Source organism: Strongylocentrotus purpuratus, unplaced genomic scaffold, assembly GCF_000002235.5.
Source record: "Strongylocentrotus purpuratus isolate Spur 01 unplaced genomic scaffold, Spur_5.0 spur5_scaffold_19, whole genome shotgun sequence".
Classification (NCBI taxonomy): Eukaryota; Metazoa; Echinodermata; class Echinoidea; order Camarodonta; family Strongylocentrotidae; genus Strongylocentrotus; species Strongylocentrotus purpuratus.
Window position 1 is genome coordinate 288186 of NW_022145604.1, and position 25887 is coordinate 314072.

Consider the following 25887-nt stretch of genomic DNA (forward strand, 5'->3'; position numbering starts at 1 on the left):
CTAATCTTGGTGCCAACACCGTTAATCTATGCTCCAAATTTAGTAATACATTTTGTGTGCCCTATAATGACCCGGGGTTGGATTATTTAGGAGAACAGAAGATGGATATTGTTAAGTTGTTTCATAACATCTCTCAGTTTGATTTGATTCGAGATATATTTCATTAATAAAACAGTATAAAGGCTCTATGAGTCTCCAAGAACGATCGCCACTAATCTTGGTGCCAACACCGTTAAACTATGCTCCAAATTTAGTACTACCTTTTTTGTGCCCTATATGCTAAAGACCCATGCAGGGTTGGATTCTTTAGGAGAATGGAAGATTGATATTGTTGTTTCATAACATCATTCAGTTTGATTTGATTCGAGATATATCTCATTAATAAAACAGTATAAAGGCTCTATGAGTCTCCAAGAACGATCGCCACTAATCTTGGTGCCAACACCGTTAAACTATGCTCCAAATTTAGTAATACATTTTGTGTGCCCTATAATGACCCGGGGTTGGATTATTTAGGAGAATGGAAGATTGATATTGTTGTTTCATAACATCATTCAGTTTGATTTGATTCGAGATATATCTCATTAATAAAACAGTATAAAGGCTCTATGAGTCTCACACGAACGATCGCCACTAATCTTGGTGCCAACACCGTTAATCTATGCTCCAAATTTAGTAATACATTTTGTGTGCCCTATAATGACCCGGGGTTGGATTATTAGGAGAACAGAAGATTGATATTGTTAAGTTGTTTCATAACATCACTCAGTTTGATTTGATTCGAGATATATCTCATTAATAAAACAGTATAAAGGCTGTATGAGTCTCGGACGAACCATCGCCACTAATCTTGGTGCCAACACCGTTAATCTATGCTCCAAATTTAGTAATACATTTTGTGTGCCCTATAATGACCCGGGGTTGGATTATTTAGGAGAACAGAAGATTGATATTGTTAAGTTGTTTCATAACATCTCTCAGTTTGATTTGATTCGAGATATATTTCATTAATAAAACAGTATAAAGGCTCTATGAGTCTCCAAGAACGATCGCCACTAATCTTGGTGCCAACACCGTTAAACTATGCTCCAAATTTAGTACTACCTTTTTTGTGCCCTATATGCTAAAGACCCATGCAGGGTTGGATTCTTTAGGAGAATGGAAGATTGATATTGTTGTTTCATAACATCATTCAGTTTGATTTGATTCGAGATATATCTCATTAATAAAACAGTATAAAGGCTCTATGAGTCTCACACGAACGATCGCCACTAATCTTGGTGCCAACACCGTTAATCTATGCTCCAAATTTAGTAATACATTTTGTGTGCCCTATAATGACCCGGGGTTGGATTATTTAGGAGAACAGAAGATGGATATTGTTAAGTTGTTTCATAACATCTCTCAGTTTGATTTGATTCGAGATATATTTCATTAATAAAACAGTATAAAGGCTCTATGAGTCTCCAAGAACGATCGCCACTAATCTTGGTGCCAACACCGTTAAACTATGCTCCAAATTTAGTACTACCTTTTTTGTGCCCTATATGCTAAAGACCCATGCAGGGTTGGATTCTTTAGGAGAATGGAAGATTGATATTGTTGTTTCATAACATCATTCAGTTTGATTTGATTCGAGATATATCTCATTAATAAAACAGTATAAAGGCTCTATGAGTCTCACACGAACGATCGCCACTAATCTTGGTGCCAACACCGTTAATCTATGCTCCAAATTTAGTAATACATTTTGTGTGCCCTATAATGACCCGGGGTTGGATTATTTAGGAGAACAGAAGATGGATATTGTTAAGTTGTTTCATAACATCTCTCAGTTTGATTTGATTCGAGATATATTTCATTAATAAAACAGTATAAAGGCTCTATGAGTCTCCAAGAACGATCGCCACTAATCTTGGTGCCAACACCGTTAAACTATGCTCCAAATTTAGTACTACCTTTTTTGTGCCCTATATGCTAAAGACCCATGCAGGGTTGGATTCTTTAGGAGAATGGAAGATTGATATTGTTGTTTCATAACATCATTCAGTTTGATTTGATTCGAGATATATCTCATTAATAAAACAGTATAAAGGCTCTATGAGTCTCCAAGAACGATCGCCACTAATCTTGGTGCCAACACCGTTAAACTATGCTCCAAATTTAGTAATACATTTTGTGTGCCCTATAATGACCCGGGGTTGGATTATTTAGGAGAATGGAAGATTGATATTGTTGTTTCATAACATCATTCAGTTTGATTTGATTCGAGATATATCTCATTAATAAAACAGTATAAAGGCTCTATGAGTCTCACACGAACGATCGCCACTAATCTTGGTGCCAACACCGTTAATCTATGCTCCAAATTTAGTAATACATTTTGTGTGCCCTATAATGACCCGGGGTTGGATTATTAGGAGAACAGAAGATTGATATTGTTAAGTTGTTTCATAACATCACTCAGTTTGATTTGATTCGAGATATATCTCATTAATAAAACAGTATAAAGGCTGTATGAGTCTCGGACGAACCATCGCCACTAATCTTGGTGCCAACACCGTTAATCTATGCTCCAAATTTAGTAATACATTTTGTGTGCCCTATAATGACCCGGGGTTGGATTATTTAGGAGAACAGAAGATTGATATTGTTAAGTTGTTTCATAACATCTCTCAGTTTGATTTGATTCGAGATATATTTCATTAATAAAACAGTATAAAGGCTCTATGAGTCTCCAAGAACGATCGCCACTAATCTTGGTGCCAACACCGTTAAACTATGCTCCAAATTTAGTACTACCTTTTTTGTGCCCTATATGCTAAAGACCCATGCAGGGTTGGATTCTTTAGGAGAATGGAAGATTGATATTGTTGTTTCATAACATCATTCAGTTTGATTTGATTCGAGATATATCTCATTAATAAAACAGTATAAAGGCTCTATGAGTCTCACACGAACGATCGCCACTAATCTTGGTGCCAACACCGTTAATCTATGCTCCAAATTTAGTAATACATTTTGTGTGCCCTATAATGACCCGGGGTTGGATTATTTAGGAGAACAGAAGATGGATATTGTTAAGTTGTTTCATAACATCTCTCAGTTTGATTTGATTCGAGATATATTTCATTAATAAAACAGTATAAAGGCTCTATGAGTCTCCAAGAACGATCGCCACTAATCTTGGTGCCAACACCGTTAAACTATGCTCCAAATTTAGTACTACCTTTTTTGTGCCCTATATGCTAAAGACCCATGCAGGGTTGGATTCTTTAGGAGAATGGAAGATTGATATTGTTGTTTCATAACATCATTCAGTTTGATTTGATTCGAGATATATCTCATTAATAAAACAGTATAAAGGCTCTATGAGTCTCCAAGAACGATCGCCACTAATCTTGGTGCCAACACCGTTAAACTATGCTCCAAATTTAGTAATACATTTTGTGTGCCCTATAATGACCCGGGGTTGGATTATTTAGGAGAATGGAAGATTGATATTGTTGTTTCATAACATCATTCAGTTTGATTTGATTCGAGATATATCTCATTAATAAAACAGTATAAAGGCTCTATGAGTCTCCAAGAACGATCGCCACTAATCTTGGTGCCAACACCGTTAAACTATGCTCCAAATTTAGTAATACATTTTGTGTGCCCTATAATGACCCGGGGTTGGATTATTTAGGAGAATGGAAGATTGATATTGTTGTTTCATAACATCATTCAGTTTGATTTGATTCGAGATATATCTCATTAATAAAACAGTATAAAGGCTCTATGAGTCTCACACGAACGATCGCCACTAATCTTGGTGCCAACACCGTTAATCTATGCTCCAAATTTAGTAATACATTTTGTGTGCCCTATAATGACCCGGGGTTGGATTATTTAGGAGAACAGAAGATGGATATTGTTAAGTTGTTTCATAACATCTCTCAGTTTGATTTGATTCGAGATATATTTCATTAATAAAACAGTATAAAGGCTCTATGAGTCTCCAAGAACGATCGCCACTAATCTTGGTGCCAACACCGTTAAACTATGCTCCAAATTTAGTACTACCTTTTTTGTGCCCTATATGCTAAAGACCCATGCAGGGTTGGATTCTTTAGGAGAATGGAAGATTGATATTGTTGTTTCATAACATCATTCAGTTTGATTTGATTCGAGATATATCTCATTAATAAAACAGTATAAAGGCTCTATGAGTCTCACACGAACGATCGCCACTAATCTTGGTGCCAACACCGTTAATCTATGCTCCAAATTTAGTAATACATTTTGTGTGCCCTATAATGACCCGGGGTTGGATTATTTAGGAGAACAGAAGATGGATATTGTTAAGTTGTTTCATAACATCTCTCAGTTTGATTTGATTCGAGATATATTTCATTAATAAAACAGTATAAAGGCTCTATGAGTCTCCAAGAACAATCGCCACTAATCTTGGTGCCAACACCGTTAAACTATGCTCCAAATTTAGTACTACCTTTTTTGTGCCCTATATGCTAAAGACCCATGCAGGGTTGGATTCTTTAGGAGAATGGAAGATTGATATTGTTGTTTCATAACATCATTCAGTTTGATTTGATTCGAGATATATCTCATTAATAAAACAGTATAAAGGCTCTATGAGTCTCACACGAACGATCGCCACTAATCTTGGTGCCAACACCGTTAAACCATGCTCCAAATTTAGTAATACATTTTGTATGCCCTATAAAGACCCGGGGCTGGATTGTGTAGGAGAACGGATGATTGATATTGTAAAGTTGTTCCATAACATCACTCAGTTTGATTTGATTCGAGATCTTTCTCATTAATAAAACAGTATAAACGCTGTACAACTCTCAAACGAACCATCGCCACTAAACTTTGTGCCAACACCATTAAACTATGCTCCAAATTTGGTTATACATTTTGTGTGTCTATAAAGACCGAGGCTTCCCAGGATCATTTAAGAGAATGGAAGATTGATATTGAGAAGTTGTTTGATAACATCACTCAGTTTGATTTGATTTCGCATTATGTCTCTTAATAATGGTGTAAAAGTCTCTACAGAGAAGAAAATAAAGAGAGAAAGAGAGAGAGAGAGAGAGAGAGAGAGAGAAAGAGAGAGAAGAAAAAGATGTGAAAGGGAAAGAGGAGAGAAAGGAAAAGAAAGAAGAGGAAAAAGAAAAGAAAAAGGGGGAGGGGAAGAAAGAGATCAGGGGGAGGGGGGCCGAAATGGGCCTTGCCTCCCATGATGTTGCTTCCACTTCCCCCTCCCAGCAAAACAAAAAGAGAGAAGAAGGAAAGGGAAAGCAAAAAGGAAAAGAGGAGATAACGGAAAGGAAAAAAAAAGAGGAAGAAGATAAGAAAAGAAGGGGAATATCAGTTACTATTTTTTCCGCCAACAAGTTGTGGATCCGGGGGGGGGGGCAAAAGGCCTTTGCCTCTTCCCCCCCCCCCTCCCCCACCGCCAAAAAAGAAGGGGAAAAAGGGGAAGGGAAAGAGGAGAGCTAAAAGGGAACAAAAAAGAGGAAGCGGGGGGGGGGGGGGGTAAGAGGACACTTTTTTTTGGGTCTCGAAATTTGAAAATTTGACATTTTGTTCCGTAGGGGGGGGGGGATGTTGAGGTCACCTTTTTTAGGACAGCCATTGGCATAATTAAAAAAAATAATTAAAAAGAGGGGGGGGGGGGTTGCTCCAAGATACACACATAACAAAAAACCGAACAGGGGGAGGTTCAAATCCCCCCCCCCCCTCCGTACGCGCCTGCTCTTCTGATTACAGGGGAAAAAGGGGAAGGGAAAGAGGAGAGCTAAAAGGGAACAAAAAAGAGGAAGCGGGGGGGGGGGGGGGGGGGGGGGGGGGTAAGAGGACACTTTTTTTTGGGTCTCGAAATTTGAAAATTTGACATTTTGTTCCGTAGGGGGGGGGGATGTTGAGGTCACCTTTTTTAGGACAGCCATTGGCATAATTAAAAAAAATAATTAAAAAGAGGGGGGGTTGCTCCAAGATACACACATAACAAAAAACCGAACAGGGGGAGGTTCAAATCCCCCCCCCCCCTCCGTACGCGCCTGCTCTTCTGATTACAGTTTTCGACTCTTAATCCTCGTTTGTTTTCAGTCCCCCCCCCTCCCGCGCGAAGCGCGGAAGCTTGTACATTTCATTAAATCATTAGAGAAAGAAGACGATTCGTTGTACCGTTTTCGACTCTTAATCCTCGTCTGAATTCAGTTCCCCCCCCTCCTATCCGCGCGCGCGAAGCGCGGAAGCTTTTACGTTTCATTAAATCTTTAGAGAAAGAAGACGATTTGTTGTACCGTTCCCGACTCTTAATCCACACCTCCTGCGCCAAGCGCGGAAGCTTTGACATTTAATTCAATTATTAGAGAAACAAGACGATTTTGATACCTTGTCCGCCCCCGGAAACTCATGGGTTGAAGGCAAATTACTGTCAGATAAGTATTCAGGGGCCCGCCTCAGGGCCCCTGGTGGGGTCGAGGGTGCGGAAACCCCTGAATCTCAGGGGTTTCAGGCATTTGATTACGGTCAGATGAACATAATTTTTATACCTTATTTGTGAAACTGGGTGGACACTGATTTGCGTGAGGTCCAGCGAGCGGAGCCCCAAGAAGCTCAGGGGTTTTAGGCATTACATTGCCGTCAGATTAGCATCCAGCAGGGTCTAGGGGGCAGAGCCCCCGGAAGCTCGGGGGTTTAGGCATTTGATTACGGTCAGATGAAAATATTTTTATACTTTATTTGTGACACTGGCAGGACACTGATTGGCGTGAGGTCCAGCGGGCGGAGCCCCCAGAAGATCAAGGGTTTTAGGCACTAAATTTTGGTCAGATGAGTAGGCAAGGGGCCTGCCCAAGTGCCCTTGGTTGGGTCCCGGGGACAGAGCCCCCGGAAGCTCAGGGGTTTTAGGCACTAAATTGTGGTCAGATGAGTATCAAGGGGCCTGCCCAAGGGCCCTTGGTTGGGTCCCGGGGACAGAGCCCCCGGAAGCTCAGGGGTTTTAGGCGTCTAATTACGGTCAGATGAGCAATTTTTTGATACCTTATTTTGTTGTGACACTGGTAGTTAACTATTTTTTCTTTCTTGCTCTCTTTCTTTCTTTCTATTTCTCTTTAAAATGCTTTTCCAAAAAAAAAATTGGGGGGGGGGGGGGGGAGCTGGAGGCTCCCGATCCCCGCCGTTCAGCGGGCCCTGACATGTAGGCATCTCAAGAAGCATATTTCTTGCCTGGCTGTTAATTTACAAACGCATACAAAAGTATAATTTACTAAAGAATGAGGACAAATCTCGGAAAATTATGTCATTTCAGCATTATTTGTAAACCACCGTTATGGAATTAGAAATAAACAACGTTTAAATTTTATTTCCCCCGAGCCCCCTCCTCGATCAATACGCCAGTTCCCCCCCCCCCCCCCCCGATCTACTCTTTGTTGGCGGAAAAATCGCAACTGATCTCCCTTACCTTTCTTATTTCTCTTTTTTTTTTTTCCCTTTCTCTCCTCTCTCACTTTCCATTCCCTTCCTTCTCTTTCTGTAAGATTTGATGGGGGGGGGGGGCGAGGGGGAGGTAAGGTCATTTCGGCCCCCACCCTTCTCCACATGTTGTTGGCGGGATTAACTGCAAATGATCTATTTCCCCTTCTTTTCAGCTTTTTTCGGTCCCTTTTAGCTCTCCTTTTTTCCTTTTCCTTCTTTCTCTCTTTTTTTTTAGCGGGGCAGGGGAGGCAAGGGCATTTTGCCCCATCCCCGCCCCGATCCACAACTTGTTGGCGGAAAAATTGCAACTGATACCCCCTTCTTTCTATTTCCTTCCTTCTCTCTTATTTTTTTGATTGGGGGGGGGGAGAGGGGGAGGCGAGGCTCTTTCGCCCCCCCGATCACTTCTTCCCCCTTTTCTTTTCTTCTTCCTCTTCTTTCTTTCCCTTTCTCTCCTCTTTTCCTTCTTTTCCTTTTCTCTTTCTCTTTCTTTTTTTGTCCTCCTTTTTTTTTTCCTTTTTTTTTTCCTTCTTTTTTTCCCTTTTTTTTTTTTCCCTTTTTTCCCTTCTTTTTTGTTTCCCTTCTTTTTGTTTCCTTCTTTTTTCCCCAGGGGAGGGCGCCCGGGCCCCCTGGATCCGCCACTGCGGCCAGGCACTAGTGTAGGAAAACTTCAAATGTTAATCATTTATATGATAAAATAACTTGTCTGTGGCCTCACGAAAAAGTATATATTTAGTCAGGCCTAAATTGAGTTGCAAAACAATTATTGTGTTAAAAGGAAAAAACATATTTGATGACATTCGCAATACCACAATTGCCGATACAATTATTGGATTACTCGTTTTTGTTCTTTTTCAAAACTTACTTGCTGAGCCCCATGAAACTCAGGGATTTGAGTCATTTTATAACGGTCAGATAAGCATTCAGAGGCACACCTTAAGCCCCCGGAGGCTCAGAGGTTTAAGGCATTAAATTACGGTCAAATGAGCATATTTTTATACCTTATTTGTGACACTGGCAGGGTCATTAATTGCGTGGGGTCCAGGGGGCGGAGCCCCCGGAAGCTCAGGGTTTTAGGCGTTTAATTACGGTCAGGCAAGCGCGTAGCTAGGATTTTATTTTAGGGGGGTCGGAGCACGCGATGCGTGCGAATCACTTACAAAGCACGTTCCCTGGGGGGGGGGGGATGCAGGGAGGGGCGAGTTTCCCCTCCCTCATACGCGAAGCGCGGAAGCTTTGACGTTTCATTAAATCATTAAAGAAAGAAGACGATTTGTGTACCGTTCTGGACTCTTAATCCTTGTCTGAATTTCAAAATTGTTCTTTGTCTGCTCCTTTTTCTTCCTATGACCTCTTCCCTTTTCTCCTCTCTTTTTTTTTGGGGGGGGGGGGGGACTTATTGTGACACTGGCAGATCAGCAATTGTCGTGGAGTTCAGGGGGCGAGGCCCCCGGAAGCTCAAGGGTTTTAGGCATTAAATTAAATGAGTATCAAGGGGCCCGCCTTAAGGCCCTTGGTTGGGTCTAGGGGCAGAGCCCTCGGAAGCTCAGGGGTTTTAGGTGTTTAATTACCGTCAGATAAGCATTCAGGGGCCCGCCTTAGGGCCCTTGGTTTGGTTCAGGGGCAGAGCCCCGGAGGCTCAGGGGTTTTAGACGTTTTATTACGGTCAGGTTAGCAATGTTTGATACCTTATTATTTTGTGACATTTGCAGGACACTATTTGGCTTGGGGTAAAGGGGGCGAAGCCCCAAAAATTACAGGGGTTTTAGGCATTAAATTACCGTCAGATGAGCATTTAAGGGCCGACCTTTGGGCCCTAGGTGGAATCCAGAGGGTAGAGACCCCGAAAGTTCGGGGGGTTTAGGCATTTAATCACGGTCAGATGAGCATATTTTGATACCTCATTTTTTTCTGTGACACTGGCAGTTCACTATTCTTTATTTCTTGCTCTCTTTGATATACTTTTTTCAAAAAAGAGGGGGAGGGCGAGGGAGCTCGAGGCTCCCGATCCCGACCGTTCCGCGGCCCCGACATGTAGGCATCTCAATAAGCATATTTTTCTTGCCTGACTGTAAATTTCGGAATATGTCATTTTCCAACAAACGCATAAAAAAGTATAATTTAATAAAAAGTGAGGAACAATCTCGGAAAATGATGTCATTTTAGCAACATTTGTAAGTCACCTTTATGGAATTAGAAATAGCCTCCCCCCCCCCCCCGAACCATAACTTATTGGCAGGAAAACTGATATCCTCCTTCTTTTCTTTTCTTCTTCCTCTTTTATTTCCCTTCCCTTTATCTCCTCTTTTCCTTTCTTCCCTTCCCTTTCCTTCCTTCGCTCATATTTTTTTTTGATGGGGGGGGGGGGGGGGGCGGGGAGGCAACAGCCTGGAAGGCAAGGCCATTTCGGTCCCCCCCCCCAATCTCCTTCTTCCCCCTTTTCTTGTCTTCTTCCTCTTCTTTCTTTCCCTTCTCTCCTCTTTCCCTGTCCTTCTTTTCCTTTTCTCTCTCTCTCTCTCTCTCTCTCTCTCTCTCTCTATCTCTCTCTTTATTTTTGCGGGGGGGGGGGGGGGGCGCTGCCCCCCTGGAACCGCGCCTGTGTTATAGAGCAACTTAACAATATAGGAATCTTCCGTTCTCCCAGATAATTCAACCCCGGGTCTTTCATAGGGCACACAAAATGTATTACTAAATTTGGAGCATAGATTAACGGTGTTGGCACCAAGATTAGTGGCGATCGTTCGTGTGAGACTCATACAGCCTTTATACTGTTTTATTAATGAGATAGATCTCGAATCAAATCAAACTGAGTGATGTTATGAAACATCTTAACAATATCAATCTTCCATTCTCCTAAATAATCCAACCCAGGGTCTTTATAGGGCACACAACATGTATTACTAAATTTGGAGCATAGTTTAACGGTGTTGGCACTAAGATTAGTGGCGATCGTTCTTGGAGACTCATAGAGCCTTTATACTGTTTTATTAATGAAATATATCTCGAATCAAATCAAACTGAGAGATGTTATGAAACAACTTAACAATATCCATCTTCTGTTCTCCTAAATAATCCAACCCCGGGTCATTATAGGGCACACAAAATGTATTACTAAATTTGGAGCAGATTAACGGTGTTGGCACCAAGATTAGTGGCGATCGTTCGTGTGAGACTCATAGAGCCTTTATACTGTTTTATTAATGAGATATATCTCGAATCAAATCAAACTGAATGATGTTATGAAACAACAATATCAATCTTCCATTCTCCTAAAGAATCCAACCCTGCATGGGTCTTTAGCATATAGGGCACAAAAAAGGTAGTACTAAATTTGGAGCATAGTTAACGGTGTTGGCACCAAGATTAGTGGCGATCGTTCTTGGAGACTCATAGAGCCTTTATACTGTTTTATTAATGAAATATATCTCGAATCAAATCAAACTGAATGATGTTATGAAACAACAATATCAATCTTCCATTCTCCTAAAGAATCCAACCCTGCATGGGTATTTAGCATATAGGGCACAAAAAAGGTAGTACTAAATTTGGAGCATAGTTTAACGGTGTTGGCACCAAGATTAGTGCATGGCGATCGTTCGTGTGAGACTCATACAGCCTTTATACTGTTTTATTAATGAGATAGATCTCGAATCAAATCAAACTGAGTGATGTTATGAAACATCTTAACAATATCAATCTTCCATTCTCCTAAATAATCCAACCCCGGGTCATTATAGGGCACACAACATGTATTACTAAATTTGGAGCATAGTTTAACGGTGTTGGCACCAAGATTAGTGGCGATAGTTCTTGGAGACTCATAGAGCCTTTATACTGTTTTATTAATGAAATATATCTCGAATCAAATCAAACTGAGAGATGTTATGAAACAACTTAACAATATCAATCTTCTGTTCTCCTAAATAATCCAACCCCGGGTCATTATATGGCACACAAAATGTATTACTAAATTTGGAGCATAGATTAACGGTGTTGGCACCAAGATTAGTGGCGATGGTTCGTTCGAGACTCATACAGCCTTTATCCTGTTTTATTAATGAGATATATCTCGAATCAAATGAAACTGAATGATTTAATGGAACAACTTAACAATATCAATCTTCCGTTCTCCCAGATAATTCAACCCCGGGTCTTTCATAGGGCACACAAAATGTATTACTAAATTTGGAGCATAGATTAACGGTGTTGGCACCAAGATTAGTGGCGATCGTTCGTGTGAGACTCATACAGCCTTTATACTGTTTTATTAATGAGATATATCTCGAATCAAATCAAACTGAATGATGTTATGAAACAACAATATCAATCTTCCATTCTCCTAAAGAATCCAACCTTGCATGGGTCTTTAGCATATAGGGCACAAAAAAGGTAGTACTAAATTTGGAGCATAGTTTAACGGTGTTGGCACCAAGATTAGTGGCGATCGTTCTTGGAGACTCATAGAGCCTTTATACTGTTTTATTAATGAAATATATCTCGAATCAAATCAAACTGAGAGATGTTATGAAACAACTTAACAATATCAATCTTCTGTTCTCCTAAATAATCCAACCCCGGGTCATTATAGGGCACACAAAATGTATTACTAAATTTGGAGCATAGATTAACGGTGTTGGCACCAAGATTAGTGGCGATGGTTCGTCCGAGACTCATACAGCCTTTATACTGTTTTATTAATGAGATATATCTCGAATCAAATCAAACTGAGAGATGTTATGAAACAACTTAACAATATCAATCTTCTGTTCTCCTAAATAATCCAACCCCGGGTCATTATAGGGCACACAAAATGTATTACTAAATTTGGAGCATAGATTAACGGTGTTGGCACCAAGATTAGTGGCGATGGTTCGTCCGAGACTCATACAGCCTTTATACTGTTTTATTAATGAGATATATCTCGAATCAAATCAAACTGAGTGATGTTATGAAACAACTTAACAATATCAATCTTCTGTTCTCCTAAATAATCCAACCCCGGGTCATTATAGGGCACACAAAATGTATTACTAAATTTGGAGCATAGATTAACGGTGTTGGCACCAAGATTAGTGGCGATATGGTTCGTTCGAGACTCATACAGCCTTTATACTGTTTTATTAATGAGATATATCTCGAATCAAATCACACTGAGTGATGTTATTTAACAACTAAACAATAGGCCTACTAAATGTCCATTATCCTAAATAAACTATCATTACAAAACTAGCTAGATTAGGGAGTGTATAGCCGCTCCGAGGAACGTTTGCTATTTTCAATTCCCTGCTTGTACTTGGCTTCACGAAGTAATTCGTCCTTTATAATGATTCTCTTCATTCCTGACCAATGTACATGACCTAATGCTTACGAACGTACTCATGTACTGAATACATGTGTATATAACAGAGTACGCACGCCGCACGTCTGTGACGTAGGGAATAATGAATATTCATATCGCCGTTAATCTTGGTGCCAATATATGCTACCAGTTTAACACGGCTTGCAAGATTTTCAACATGGATGTCGATTTTGACCCATAATTTCCTTAAAAGGGACCATTAAACGGATTATTTACATCAAATTAGTAAGTGGAACCGATGTATTATAGCCTAGGCCTAATTTAAAATTGGATATGGACGAGGTAAAATGACATTTTGGGGGATTTTGGGGGCATAACAATACGGCAGTGGCAAGTTTGTGGGAGGGGCCTAGCGGCTAAAATCTAGCGGAATAAGTTCAACACAGGCTGGCATAGGCAGTCGTTCTGTCTCTATAACCGGAGGTCTAGTGGAGCCAGACGTAGTCTCAGTGGAACAACCGACGGTATAGAGACTGAAGCTTTCGGTCTACTGCAGTGCATGCATGTGCAGCGCGCAGATCACTGATGAGTGATGTCTAGCGATGATCATCCCCCTCATTCACTCATCATACCACTGGCACTACACTCGCATGGCCTACTCTCTCTATAGCTTACCTAAAAAACTAGACGTAGAGGCGCGTTATTTCCCAAGGCATGTACTACGGTAGCTTATCAGTCATAGTATATCACATAATATAAGAAAGGAAGGCATGGAACCTGCATAACGTTGCATTTATCAGTCAATTTTATCCAGGCATCAACGAGAGACTCGGAGTTAAACTGGTGGATCCATTGATTTCCACACTAAACAAAAATGACTCTATTATCGTACTATTTCACGTACTACCAACAGCGATTAGGAGGACAATTGTCATCGTGGGTATACGAAATACACACCTTCTGTCTGTATTTTGTTTCAGATCTTCGTAATGAGTGCGCCCTCTACGGTGTAAACAAAAAGCAGGACAACAAACTCTGAGCAACGAACTCAAACCTTTTCGATGACTCTGAGAGGGGAGTGGAATGGGTTGGGGGGGGGGGGGGGTCTCCTCTTCTGTAAATAGACACAGTGTTTCATTTTGGGCTCATGTGCATTTCGAAGTCATCTTTTCATCACCTGTGTAAATTCTAGAAGTGAATCCTTAAGCAAAACTATTATTATTCCAACGTCACTCAAAATGAAATATTTTAGGAAACAAATAAAATTGAGAGGAGTGGTCCGGGAGTCAGGCTTGTGAAAATGTAGGCCGGCAAAAATTAACAGCAAAACAGACAAATAAACAAACAAAGAAACCAAGAAACACCACACAAACAGAAAAAAAAGCAACTGGCCAGTCAAAATGCTTTCTTATATGTCCACTATCAAACTGATTTAAACCTCAAACACATGTAATAATAATCTTTTTCATAGGCGTCCGGCATTATTTTGATCCGCACTTTTCAAACATTTCCGCAAGTCAAATTTATTTTGTAAAAAAGGGAATCCACATTCCTAACCGATTGGAATCTCTCTTTTGCAACATATGACGTCAATTTCTACGTGACTGTAATAAAAAATAATCTATTTTAGTCCTGATTGAAATAAACCGATTCCGACCGTCTTCTTTGAATGTCGTTGAATTCACGCCAAATATTTGATTTGAGCACAGATAAAATCCTCACAGTTCCCTCAGAAGATTTCTGCTCCCTCCCAGACCACGATATTCCCTCATCCCAGCCGTCACAACTAATGATAATATTAAACAATTAGTGTTTCTGTATTCTTATCGTAACATTTCCAAGCTATGATTAAAGGGGACGTAATCATGAAGTCTTCTCTCTCTCTCTCTCTCTCTCTCTCTCTCTCTCCCCATTCTCTCTCTCTCTCTCTCCTCTCTCTTTCTCTCTCTCTCTCTCTCTCTCTTTCTCTCTCTTTCTCTCCTCTCTCTTTCTTTCTCTCTCTCTCTCTCTTTCTCTATTTTCCCCTCTCTTTGTATCCCTCGCTCTCTCTCTCTCTGTCTTGTTAAGAAGTTTCATTAATTTATTAATATTATTTCTTATAATAGACAATGTCATTCTAAAGTATCTCCCTACAACATCTTGCTGTCACGTTTCCTCTTCCTCTCTCTCTCTCTCTCTCTCTCTCTCTCTCTCTCTCTCTCTCTCTCTCTCTCTCCTATCTGCCTTTCTCCATCATGTTCACTCAAGTATCATAATAAGGTTATATGATAATTATGAAGATGTACCCTATTCCATTTTAATTTATGCTTTTACGTTGTACATTTCATATAAATCAGCCGTCGGGCTGCCAAGTGGACTTTAAATTAATACAATTTTGATTTCAGTTTCAATTTCATGTTCTCTCTCTCTCTCTCTCTCTCTCTCTCTCTTAATCCGAACTGCTTTCCCTGTCCCCATCCCGGGGTCCCCATCTCTCGTTAGTCTAATCATGACTCTGATGTATCAAGAGAAAGAAAACATATCGGCAGCCATATCCCCCCCCCCCCCCCCCCCGAAACGTTGACATTTGTATCGCGGACTCTTGCTTTATAATTATTTAAACATTTTGGCTCTTCCTGCACGCATGAAGTTGCGAGGACGTCTGTTCTTTACGTGTCTTCTCCTTGCAAGTGGCCACCTGTTTATCAAGCGTTCCTAATGATTTATCAAATAAAATTTTAAAAAACGGACACAAATTTGAATGCAGAAACAAACTAATCAACGAAAGCCTTTTAGTATTATTGCAATTGCTTCCGGTTCGTTCTCAAAATTGGTTTTAGTCAATAATTGTCTTCTACCCCCCCCCCCCCCCCGCCAAAAAATAAAAAAATAAATAAATAATCGCCCTGATATTGGCGAAGGGAATTTTTATAAAAAATGCTGGTAGAATCTTTTTTCTACATAGTGAAAGAATGCAGGCAGATAAAATACCGATACATTATTACCAACTACTGGTATATAGGTCTATACAGGTTTCGACTGCATTATTATGGTAACTCTTTTATTCTGAAGGAACATGGATTTTAAATTGCAAGGGAAAACCGCCGCCATCATAGGTAAGACATTTTGATTCATTAGTTTCAGACTTAGGTATTATTGAACTCTTATGTCATCAGTTTGTGAAATTTATTGTTTCTAGTTTGACATGGCTAGAGCAACGCCCAATGAAAATTATTTTCACTTTGTTGTACCTGCTTGGTGACTACTAGTAAGTCTCAAATTCTAAATAATTCGCTTTTCCCGAGCATTCCTGATATTATGAAAATAAATAGAACATGTTACATTGCAAGTCGTTATCATCGACCATTATCATCGACACAGTCTTAATAAAAAAGAAATGTAAAATGAAATACATATCCCATTTTGTTTTTCCTTTGAAATATATTTGTGTGTGTTTAGTGGCTGGGGCGTGAAAGCAGAGCCTGTTGTGGATAGGGACTGAGCATGAGGTGGTTCTTTTTTTTCTTTCTTTAAAACATTTAAAACATTTAAAACAAATTAAATTTACACTTTAACAAATAAATCAAACAAATACAAAAAAAAAATCATCATCGACACGCTGACGACATGTTTATAAAGAACAATGCCAGTGTAGACATACACCTGTACCATTACGGGGAGGAATTACCCTTATCCCTCTCAAATCAAAAGGAAGAGAGGGAGAGAGAGAGAGAGAGAGAGAGAGAGAGAAGGGAAGGGAAGGATGCGGATGGGGGGGGGGGGGGGAGAACCGAAATACATATATAAGAACAGACAGACAGGCAGACCGAATATGAAAAAAGGGAGATCATGCATAAAATGCAAAATTGTGGAGACCGATATTTATAACTCTTAATAATACAGTATATAACGACAATAATAATTGTTGTAGTTTTATTTAAAGCAATGTTGCAAAGTTAGTTAGGTGCTTAAGTACAGGGGGAAGGAGAAAACAGGATTAGTTAGGATGCATTTTCAATGCCTCTAAAACTGACAACCCATCTTGAAAAGGTTCGGAGATGTGAAAAAGAGGGGTAAATAAAATTGGGGAGTTGCAAAAGTGTTCCCTTTTGTCATGTTTCGTTTTTGAAAATCTTTTCCCTTTCTCTCGTTTCAGGCGTAGAGGGCAGACTAGGTAAAGAGGTGGCCGTTCACTTTGCATCTCTTGGATGTTCCCTTGCTTTAGTAGGAAAGAATCAATCGAAGCTTGATGACATTGCCAGAGACTGTATCAGTAAAGGACTTATTTCAAAACAGGTATGTTATAGAGAATACTACGGGATTTAAAATCAATATTCAGCATGTCGAGAGAAAAAAAATCATAACAAATGAAGGAGTTCTTTATGGTTTAGTTCTCAGAAATGATCTAACTTGGAAATAATTATATACCCCAAAATAATATTAAAACAATTAAAATATGGCGAAAGCATACAGGAATAAAAATGTTTACACCTTATCAAGAGGGGCTATATTTATAGTAAATATTGTGGAACTGTAAACCATTTTCCCGGATGCGCATATTTTGTTTACACAACTGTTTAGCCACTTCAGTCAAATATACTGTGCAAACGGCTAGAGACAGAGTCTAGCATTACCCTTAGCAGTTTTGTTGGATTGCTGGAGCTGTATACATGCATGTGTACATACATGTACGTATGGACGTACATTCCTCTTCTCTTTCATTATGTATTTCTGTGTTCTCCTTCAATCTATCCTCTTCTCTTTTGTCATATATTTCTTTTTTTCCTTCTTTTATCCCTTTTCTCTTTAGTTATATATTTCTTTGTTTTTCCTTCAATCTATATCCCCCAGTTCTCCTTCATTATGTATTTCTTTTGTTCTACTTTATTCTAACCTCTTCTCTTTTGTTTTATGTATTTCTTTGTTTCTCCTTCAATCTATCCTTTTCTCCTTCGTCATCTATTTCTTTGTTTTAATCTGATAGATTCCCTTTCTCCTTCTTTATATTAATTTCCCTGTTTTTCCTTAGTCTAGATTTATGATCCTCTATAGCTCTTCAATTATGTATTTCTATGTTCTTCCTTTGACTTATCCTCTTCTCTTTCCTTATGTATTTCTCTTGTTTTTCCTTCTCCATATCCTCTCCACTATCCTTGTTTTCCCCTTTCTATCATTTTCCCTTCCCTGAGTGTACGTGCTTGCTGACGACTTAGACTCTTTCACCAGAGCACTTCTTGGAATTTTTTCGCCAAAATTGCTAAACAGTTGTGTAAAAAAAATATGCGCTGCCCCGCTTCCCGGATGCATAAGTCTATATCGCAATCAGTATATACGGCAATGTTGTTTACAACGTATTAAGGCCAATTATATTGATGAACAAATAAAGATTTTCCCCCATTTTGATCCAGGTCTTGGCAGTCCGGTGTGATCTAAATCAAGAATCTGATTTTGAGAATATATTTTCTAGGATTTCTGGCCAGTTAGGACCATTGCACGTATTGGTAAGTTTACATGTTTGGTACTTAGATTTCATCGATAGAGTTAGCCATTTGAACCAATAACATGGGCAATACGAATGAGTCGAGATTATTATGGGATGCGATCGAGACTATAGCGTGAAAGTAACCATTCTGCAAGTAAAGTGGATTGTCATGAAGTGAAGTATAAAATATATACACTTACACCCATAAATATATATAAGTATATTAGTGTATAGTAATGTCAGTCTAAATACTTATATTATGAAAGAAAGATTTTTTTTAAAGAGATAATTTGTGGATATCACTCTCTTGAATCCAAATCTTCCTCTTCCACTTGCCACACATCCTCTCTTCCTACTCTCTCTCTCTCTCTCTCTCTCTCTCTCTTTTTCTCTCTCTCTCTCTCTCTCTCTCTCTCTCTCTCTCTCAATTGCACCTACAATATTAATCCTCAATTTCAGGTTAACTGTGAAGGAGCAATATCGTACGGACGATTGTCTGAGCTGACGCCCTCAGCGATCAATGATGCCATGCAAGTCAATACACTAACAACTGCCATGGCAACGAAAGCGGCAACATCGTACTTGGAGCATACTCGCGGTAAACATTGCTTTCTAAATTGAAGTGTGCCAGTGTATAGCCATTATTGCCTTATTTGTGGTTTTCTGCTGTATGATATAATGTAAACAATCGGTAACAATACGAACATAGCCAAGGTTACATCCAGTCATCGATCCGTAATTCCTAAAGAAGAAGAAGAAGAAGAAGAAGAAGAAGAAGAAGAAGAAGAAGAAGAAGAAGAAGAAGAAGGAGAAGAAGAAGACTTTTTTTGACTTTTGAAAGTAAAACTTTATTAAGAAAAGCAATAAGAGAACAAATATGGCAACAGTTTGAAATAAATCGGACGAATTATATGAAAGTTATCAATGTTTTAAATATGAGATCTATGTGAATCTCAAAGTAGTAATTTTGGCTAGTGTAACGTATCAATGCATTCCTCACCCGTTCGGATTCTTTGTTTTGGTCTCCTAATAAAGCGCCTTTGCCTTCAGGGTACTGATTATAACTAGCATATTATTATAGATCCTCTACAAAGAAAAATCCTCACATTCAGATTAATGTTATTGGTCCATTTGGAAATTCAGTTGTTTGCATTACATAAAGCACATGGACATTACAGTTGCAAACGTACAATGACATATTCATATGGAAACACGGATATAAATCGTTTGTACATAGTGAAATAATAAAAGAAAATAAAAGAATGGACTCACAACACTATTGAAAATTTACGATTGCGAAGAATTCGGAAATAGTATTGTTATAATCTTTAATTATTATTATCATTGTTATCATTATTGTTATCATCATCATCATCATCATCATACATTTTGAAAAATTTATATTTTGTTACTAGTTTGTGTGTTGGAACAAATAGCAGAGTTGGGCCAATTTGAATTCCACTATTATTACGTATATTTATTAAAACAATAACAAAATCACATCTTTCTCATTATTTTAATCGTATTATTTGTCCGACTTATTTAAAATGTCACCAAACTGCTTCTCCTATTCTTTTCTGCTTTCTATCAGGTTATTTTTAGGTTAGGTTTTAGTATAAATATAATCTGGAACAGTGACACACATCTATCTTGAAACATGAGAACGCATGTCAACATGTATGTGGCGCTGCATGTGCCTATTGTTGTTCCATGTTTTAGTATTGTCTGTCCTACGATAAATATGGCCTCTGAAGTTAATATGACTTTGAAATGTTTTTTTTTTTACTACATACACGAAACAGGAAGGTGTGCTCTATGATGACCCCAAAATGCAAATTACATCGTCGCAGTGAATGGGTCAAAGCGATGATAAATTATTCTTGTGTATACGAATAAAAAAGCGTGAGTTTTGACGACGACAAAAACACACTCGCTTAAATGAATAAACAATCAACAAGTAAAAAACATCACCAACCCCAACAGCAACAGGAGCAGCAAAAACATAACCATCACAAACAGCAGAAAACAACCGCATAACAACGAGAACAATAACATGAACAAGAACAAACAAAAAAATGTTTCAACCATTCCCCTTTTTACCCCGACTCTCTCAAACCCCCAACAAAACTCAGCCTTTTTGCCAATTTCTGTAAATAAATGTTGTGTTTAGCTTCTTACGCAGTAGACGATGTAAAGTTAAAACTCCAGAAGAGTTACATGTCTACAGCGTCATGTCATTTTAAAATAATGACATGCACAATGCTCTTTAAGATCCTTTTAGTTTGTCATCAAATTGAATACCGCCCTCTAGTGACTAGTAATTTCAAAAAGCTCTTACTAGGCGTTGTGGCGTGCGCCTGTAATCCAGCTTACAGTGGAAGTTACAAACTGATTCAGCCGAGGACGCAGGTTCGAAACTGAGTCACGTCTTTCGGATGGTGACGTTAAAGGTCGGTCCCCAGACGTAAATAATCATATCTGATTGATACACGTCTGTAAAAACCAAATACACACACACACACACACTCTTACTTCCTTATTCCTTGCCCGATTTTGTTCAAATTTTCACTGATATTTTCAAATATCTTAAACTTTACAATAAAAGTAACTTAGTATGAAGGTTTTGGTTTCCTTTAATCTCCGTTCCGGTAGGCTAACTACGCATATCTGTTTAAACCGTGGAAAGCCTGATTGTTGACAATAGTCGGAAATCATGGCGAATAATCCGCAAATCATTATCCCTGTTATATTTAGAACATATTGACCCATTTTGATGGAATGTGTGGTTAAATTACACATCAAACAAACAACCTTGTTATCGTTAATTAAATTAGTGATTTACTCGTACATGTTGAATTTGGCAAATAAGTAAATTTGCTTAAAAAAGGTCATTAAATCCAGATTAAAATTTACTTGTCTTTTGAAGGTTGAGGCTCATTTTGGAAAGTTAAAAAAATGGAATAGATTTTTAAAGAATGATCCATGGTATTTATCAAACACGGATTTAACAAGTACAACAGCAGCTAAATTCATCCTTAGTAAATATAGTTAATGCATCAAATGTTGGGATATAATATATGTATATTTTACTAAAGGCGTTATTACATTTGGAGTGAAAAAATGAGTTATTAAGTAGACATTGTCATTAGGAGGACAATTTGGTGTCCTCTTTAATAACGTTTTATTTCTCATAGAAGGCCCATTTTGTTATATATCTCTTTCTATATAGTTATGTAATTTTACTAAAGGCGTCATTGGAGGGACATTTGGAGTGAACATGAGTCATTAAGTAGACATTAGGGTTAGGGTTAGGGTTAGAGTCGGGGGTTAGGGTTAGGTTTAGTGTTAGGGTTAGGTTTAGGGTTAGGTTTTAGGGTTAGGGTTATAACCTATAGGGTAAGGGTTAGGATTTGTTAGATGTCCACTTAATGTACCATGTAGGGTTATATGTGTATATGTATGTATAATAGTAACGCGAAAGGAAATGAGAGAAAATTGGTTGCGTAGCTTAAATCAAAGTTCCGCATTGATGTCCTCCCTTTCAGAATTTGTTTTGCAATTAATTACTGAAGGTTGCAAATTTGTCAACCTGTAATTCCCTCAATTGAATCTGGCGTCCCCAAAGCCAGTGGCCCGTCTCCGCGGTCTTGTGGTGTAGGCTTGTTATTGGCGTTCTATGCCAGTGCGCCGGGTGCGTACCAGGCGGAGATACTTTTTCAACCCCTGCACAAAAAATAGAGAAAATAGAGAAATAAAGAGAGAGAGAGAGAGAGGGAGAAGCAGAAGGGGATATAGAAAAAGGAAAAAAAAAATAGGGACAAAAAGGGAAAGGAAGAACATACATGAACAAAGGAGGACTAAAATAACTTTCTATTATATCATATGTTTTTGTAATAGATAACACCATTGTGTGAACGATTTATTCATATATTTTTTAAATAATAGTCATCGAAATTTCATTAACAATGTGGTTGTGGTATAAGTGATATAAGAAGCAAATATTAATCTTGAAGTGGCGTGTTCAAGGTTCTCTACTCGTCAATGTCTACAAATTTGATGAGATTTTAATGATTTTTCATCACTAGTTTGCATTACCTTGTGAATAAATTTAAACGGAATCAGTGTGAAAGCTTCCTAAATATCTGAAATGCTTAATGGCTTTACCATAACAATGGTCAACTAACCCCCCACAAAACAAACAATCAAATAAATAAAAACAAAAACAACCAAATAACAATAAAACAAATGAACGAAACATAACATAAATAATAATAAACACTTGTTATAAAATGTTAGTATTTTCTTGTAATTCTGATATGGCTGGTAATGCACGATGAAAATTATGATAAAAGTTCAGGAAAGTACATGATACTTCATTTTAAGTCATTGCATCGATAAAAAGAACATATAATTACATTACTGACCAACTTGTTTCTTACTTAGCAATGAGCGAGACATTCCATAATCAATAACACATGCTATTGACATGCACAGAATGGCGTAAGAAAAAATGGTAACAAGTATTTTAGCACAATCTAAAGAATACATATTCACTATTTTACAAAGATGGATGGAGTACAACAACTATGAATCAAAGTGATAAAATTGAAGGGAAAAAAGAAAGAAAGGTAAAACCATGTTGAAACAGAGACATGTAGGGGTATGTGCAATGGAAAACTTCCCCTCAAATTAGTAGTCAACCCTTAACAAAAAGAATGTTATCCCCCACCCCCACCCCCACCCCCTCGGCATGGTGGGGAAAAGAATGGAATATTCCGGGCTCTCCTCGCAAATTAGTGTTTAAAGTATCAAAATAATATTGATGCAAACATTTATTCTATAGCCCTGATATGATGACTACCATGATGAATTAATAAAATCTACGTTCCTTTAAATATTATGAAGAAATTTGTATCCCGAGTTGATACTGGGCCTGGGAAGGATGACGATAATATGACCATTGTTTGACTATGACGTGACCACGGTAAAGTTTATAATTAGCAGGGGTGAGTTCACCGAGAAAGAACTGGAGTATCTGGCCTGAAGACGGTTCTAGAATTCCACCACTTGCATGCTTCCAGAATATATTATTATCAAAAGCAGCTAGTAACTACAACAAAAATGATAATTGAAAGTTCATGAAGTAAATTGGGTGCATTATATTGTACACAAAAACTTGATTAGACTTCAGCTCTTGTTCATACTGCATGCAGGCAGAATATATTCTTTTCATATGTATGTAACTACAACGAAAAAGAACTACTGTAAATTAGTGCATGGTTACATTTCATTTGCAATCACACACGCAAAGCTTTGGACAGAAAAGTTTGTATTGACAACGGCTCCCGCAATGTTCCATGTAGAGAGATTATATTACACATAAAGGTTAATTTGGACTTCAGCTCTTGTCATGTTCATATTGACAATTAGTACATTTCATTTGCATTCACAATCACACACATAAAGCTTTATGCACAAAGGGTTGGCGCATCTACGTACTACAAACAAAAGGATGCATACATTGATAAATTATCCACAATTACACGAAAAGCCAGGGACACAAAGGTGTGGAATGACTATGAATCTTGCAATGTGCATTCGGCATGCAGATAGATTGCTTTATATACCTCACTTAAGAAATCCAGCCATCTGATTGGTCGAAATTGCATTCATAAACTTCAACTATTTCTGTAAAATTCCTAGTAACCATGGTTAAAACAGTTCTATAATCCCAGTAACCATGGTTATTGAGAAAATAGTTCAGTCTCCATGGTTACCCCAAAGGTTTACATGTTAAAAAATAGTCTGAGCGATCGAGGATACCGTACGTGTGCGAAGAATTGGTCGGTAATTTCAATACAATTGAATCTCGATCGATCTTACCGACAATTTTATCTTGCATTGTTGACATGAAGACGAAAATAAACTTCCAAAAACAAAAAACAACATCTGCCGATAGATCTTGATCTAAATTCTTGCCAATATGCATTGCAAAAGTAAAAGAAGGGCCTGTTTAATGGAGCAGCCGCGAAGCATCCACCACGCGAAGCCGTTTTCAATCCATTTTAATGTATATATAAGAAAAAACTGCTATGTATGGTAACAGAGCGCGATAGCCGAGCGCTTTAAGGCGGTGATTTTAGTTACATCACCTTTTGTACGCAAGAGATCGAATCCCATCTTCGACAAAAGTTTTTTTTTTTTTTTTTTTTTAATTTTTTAGTCTATTTTTGCTCGCCATATAAAAGTATTAATGACTGCTTTAATATTCGAGAAATAGTTGTTTTTATACGCTCTCGGGAAGGTTACAATTGGGCTATTGCCCTCGGCACGCCTCGGGTAATAGCACAATTCTAACCTTTCCTTGAGCGTATAAAAACAACTATTTCTCTCAAAGCAGTCATTAATACTATATTTTATATACCTTCTAAAGTTATCAAATAATTACAACGAAAAGGAATTGGTTCACAGATTTCTAAAATTAAATATCTCATATTTATCATGAGCACCTTGTGTAAACGTCACATTTGAAAGAATGAGTAGAAGCTATACAAAAATTATGCTCCTCCAACGGAATTTAGCAATTTCTTTTTCAATTTAATAAAATGACGTGTAGATGACGTCATGTGGTAGAATTATATAGGTCATCATTGCATAGGTCAAGCATACGTCGTATTTGATTCTTTATCTGTGCCAAGTCAAGAAACACTTATCCCATCGATATATTGATTAATATGTGATACATGTATTTCCATAATGAAAATTGCATGTTTTTAGTAAATGAACATGAGTGTTGGTTTGATGTACTTACTTGTCACCGTAACAGTAAATGAACATGAGTGTTTGTTTGGTGTACTTACTTGTCACCGTTACAGTAAATGAACATGAGTGTTGGTTTGATTTACTTACCTGTCACCGTAACACTAAATGAACATGAGTGTTGGTTTGATTTACTTACCTGTCACCGTAACACTAAATGAACATGAGTGTTGGTTTGATGTACTCATCTGTCACCGTAACAGTAAATGAACATGAGTGTTTGTTTGATGTACTTACCTGTCACCGTAACAGTAAATGAACATGATTGTTGGTTTGATGTACTTACCTGTCATCGTTACAGTAAATGAACATGAGTGTTTGTTTGATGTACTTACCTGTCATCGTTACAGTAAATGAACATGAGTGTTGGTTTGATTTACTTACCTGTCACCTTAACACTAAGTGAACATGAGTGTTGGTTTGATTTACTTACCTGTCACCGTAACACTAAATGAACATGAGTGTTGGTTTGATGTACTTACCTGTCACCGTAACACTAAATAAACATGAGTGTTGGTTTGATGTACTTACCTGTCACCGTAACAGTAAATGTACATGAGCGATGGTTTGATGTACTCACCTGTCACCGTAACAGTAAATGAACATGAGTGTTTGTTTGATGTACTTACCTGTCACCGTAACAGTAAATGAACATGACTGTTTGATTTTCTAAAAGAACGGATGGGATGTTGATATTCCCCTCGAGTATTTATGATTGTTTTAATATACTTACAGAAGTGCTCAATTATATTTTCATTCTCAAGTTCCATAATGCTTACAAATTTCTCTTCATCGCTAAGATCTTTAAACTGTC

General features: G+C 38.2%; 2 protein-coding genes across 2 annotated transcripts in view; one reads left to right on the forward strand and one right to left on the reverse strand.

Moving 5' to 3' along the window:
• LOC593167 (rho GTPase-activating protein 21) overlaps positions 1-13664 on the reverse strand; it is a 91499-nt gene extending 77835 nt beyond the window's left edge. Inside the window, exon 1 of the mRNA XM_030989981.1 lies at positions 13469-13664. The gene's annotated coding sequence lies outside the window, so the exon portion shown is untranslated. The remainder of the gene's footprint in view (positions 1-13468) is intronic.
• A 2113-nt stretch (positions 13665-15777) lies between these two features.
• LOC115925895 (very-long-chain 3-oxoacyl-CoA reductase-like) lies at positions 15778-18886 on the forward strand. Its single transcript, XM_030989942.1, has 4 exons — positions 15778-15888; positions 16929-17068; positions 18181-18273; positions 18714-18886. Exons 1-4 carry the CDS (start codon positions 15849-15851, stop codon positions 18873-18875), a joined length of 435 nt encoding a protein of 144 aa, XP_030845802.1. The 5' UTR covers positions 15778-15848; the 3' UTR covers positions 18876-18886.
• The last annotated feature ends 7001 nt before the right edge of the window (positions 18887-25887 follow it).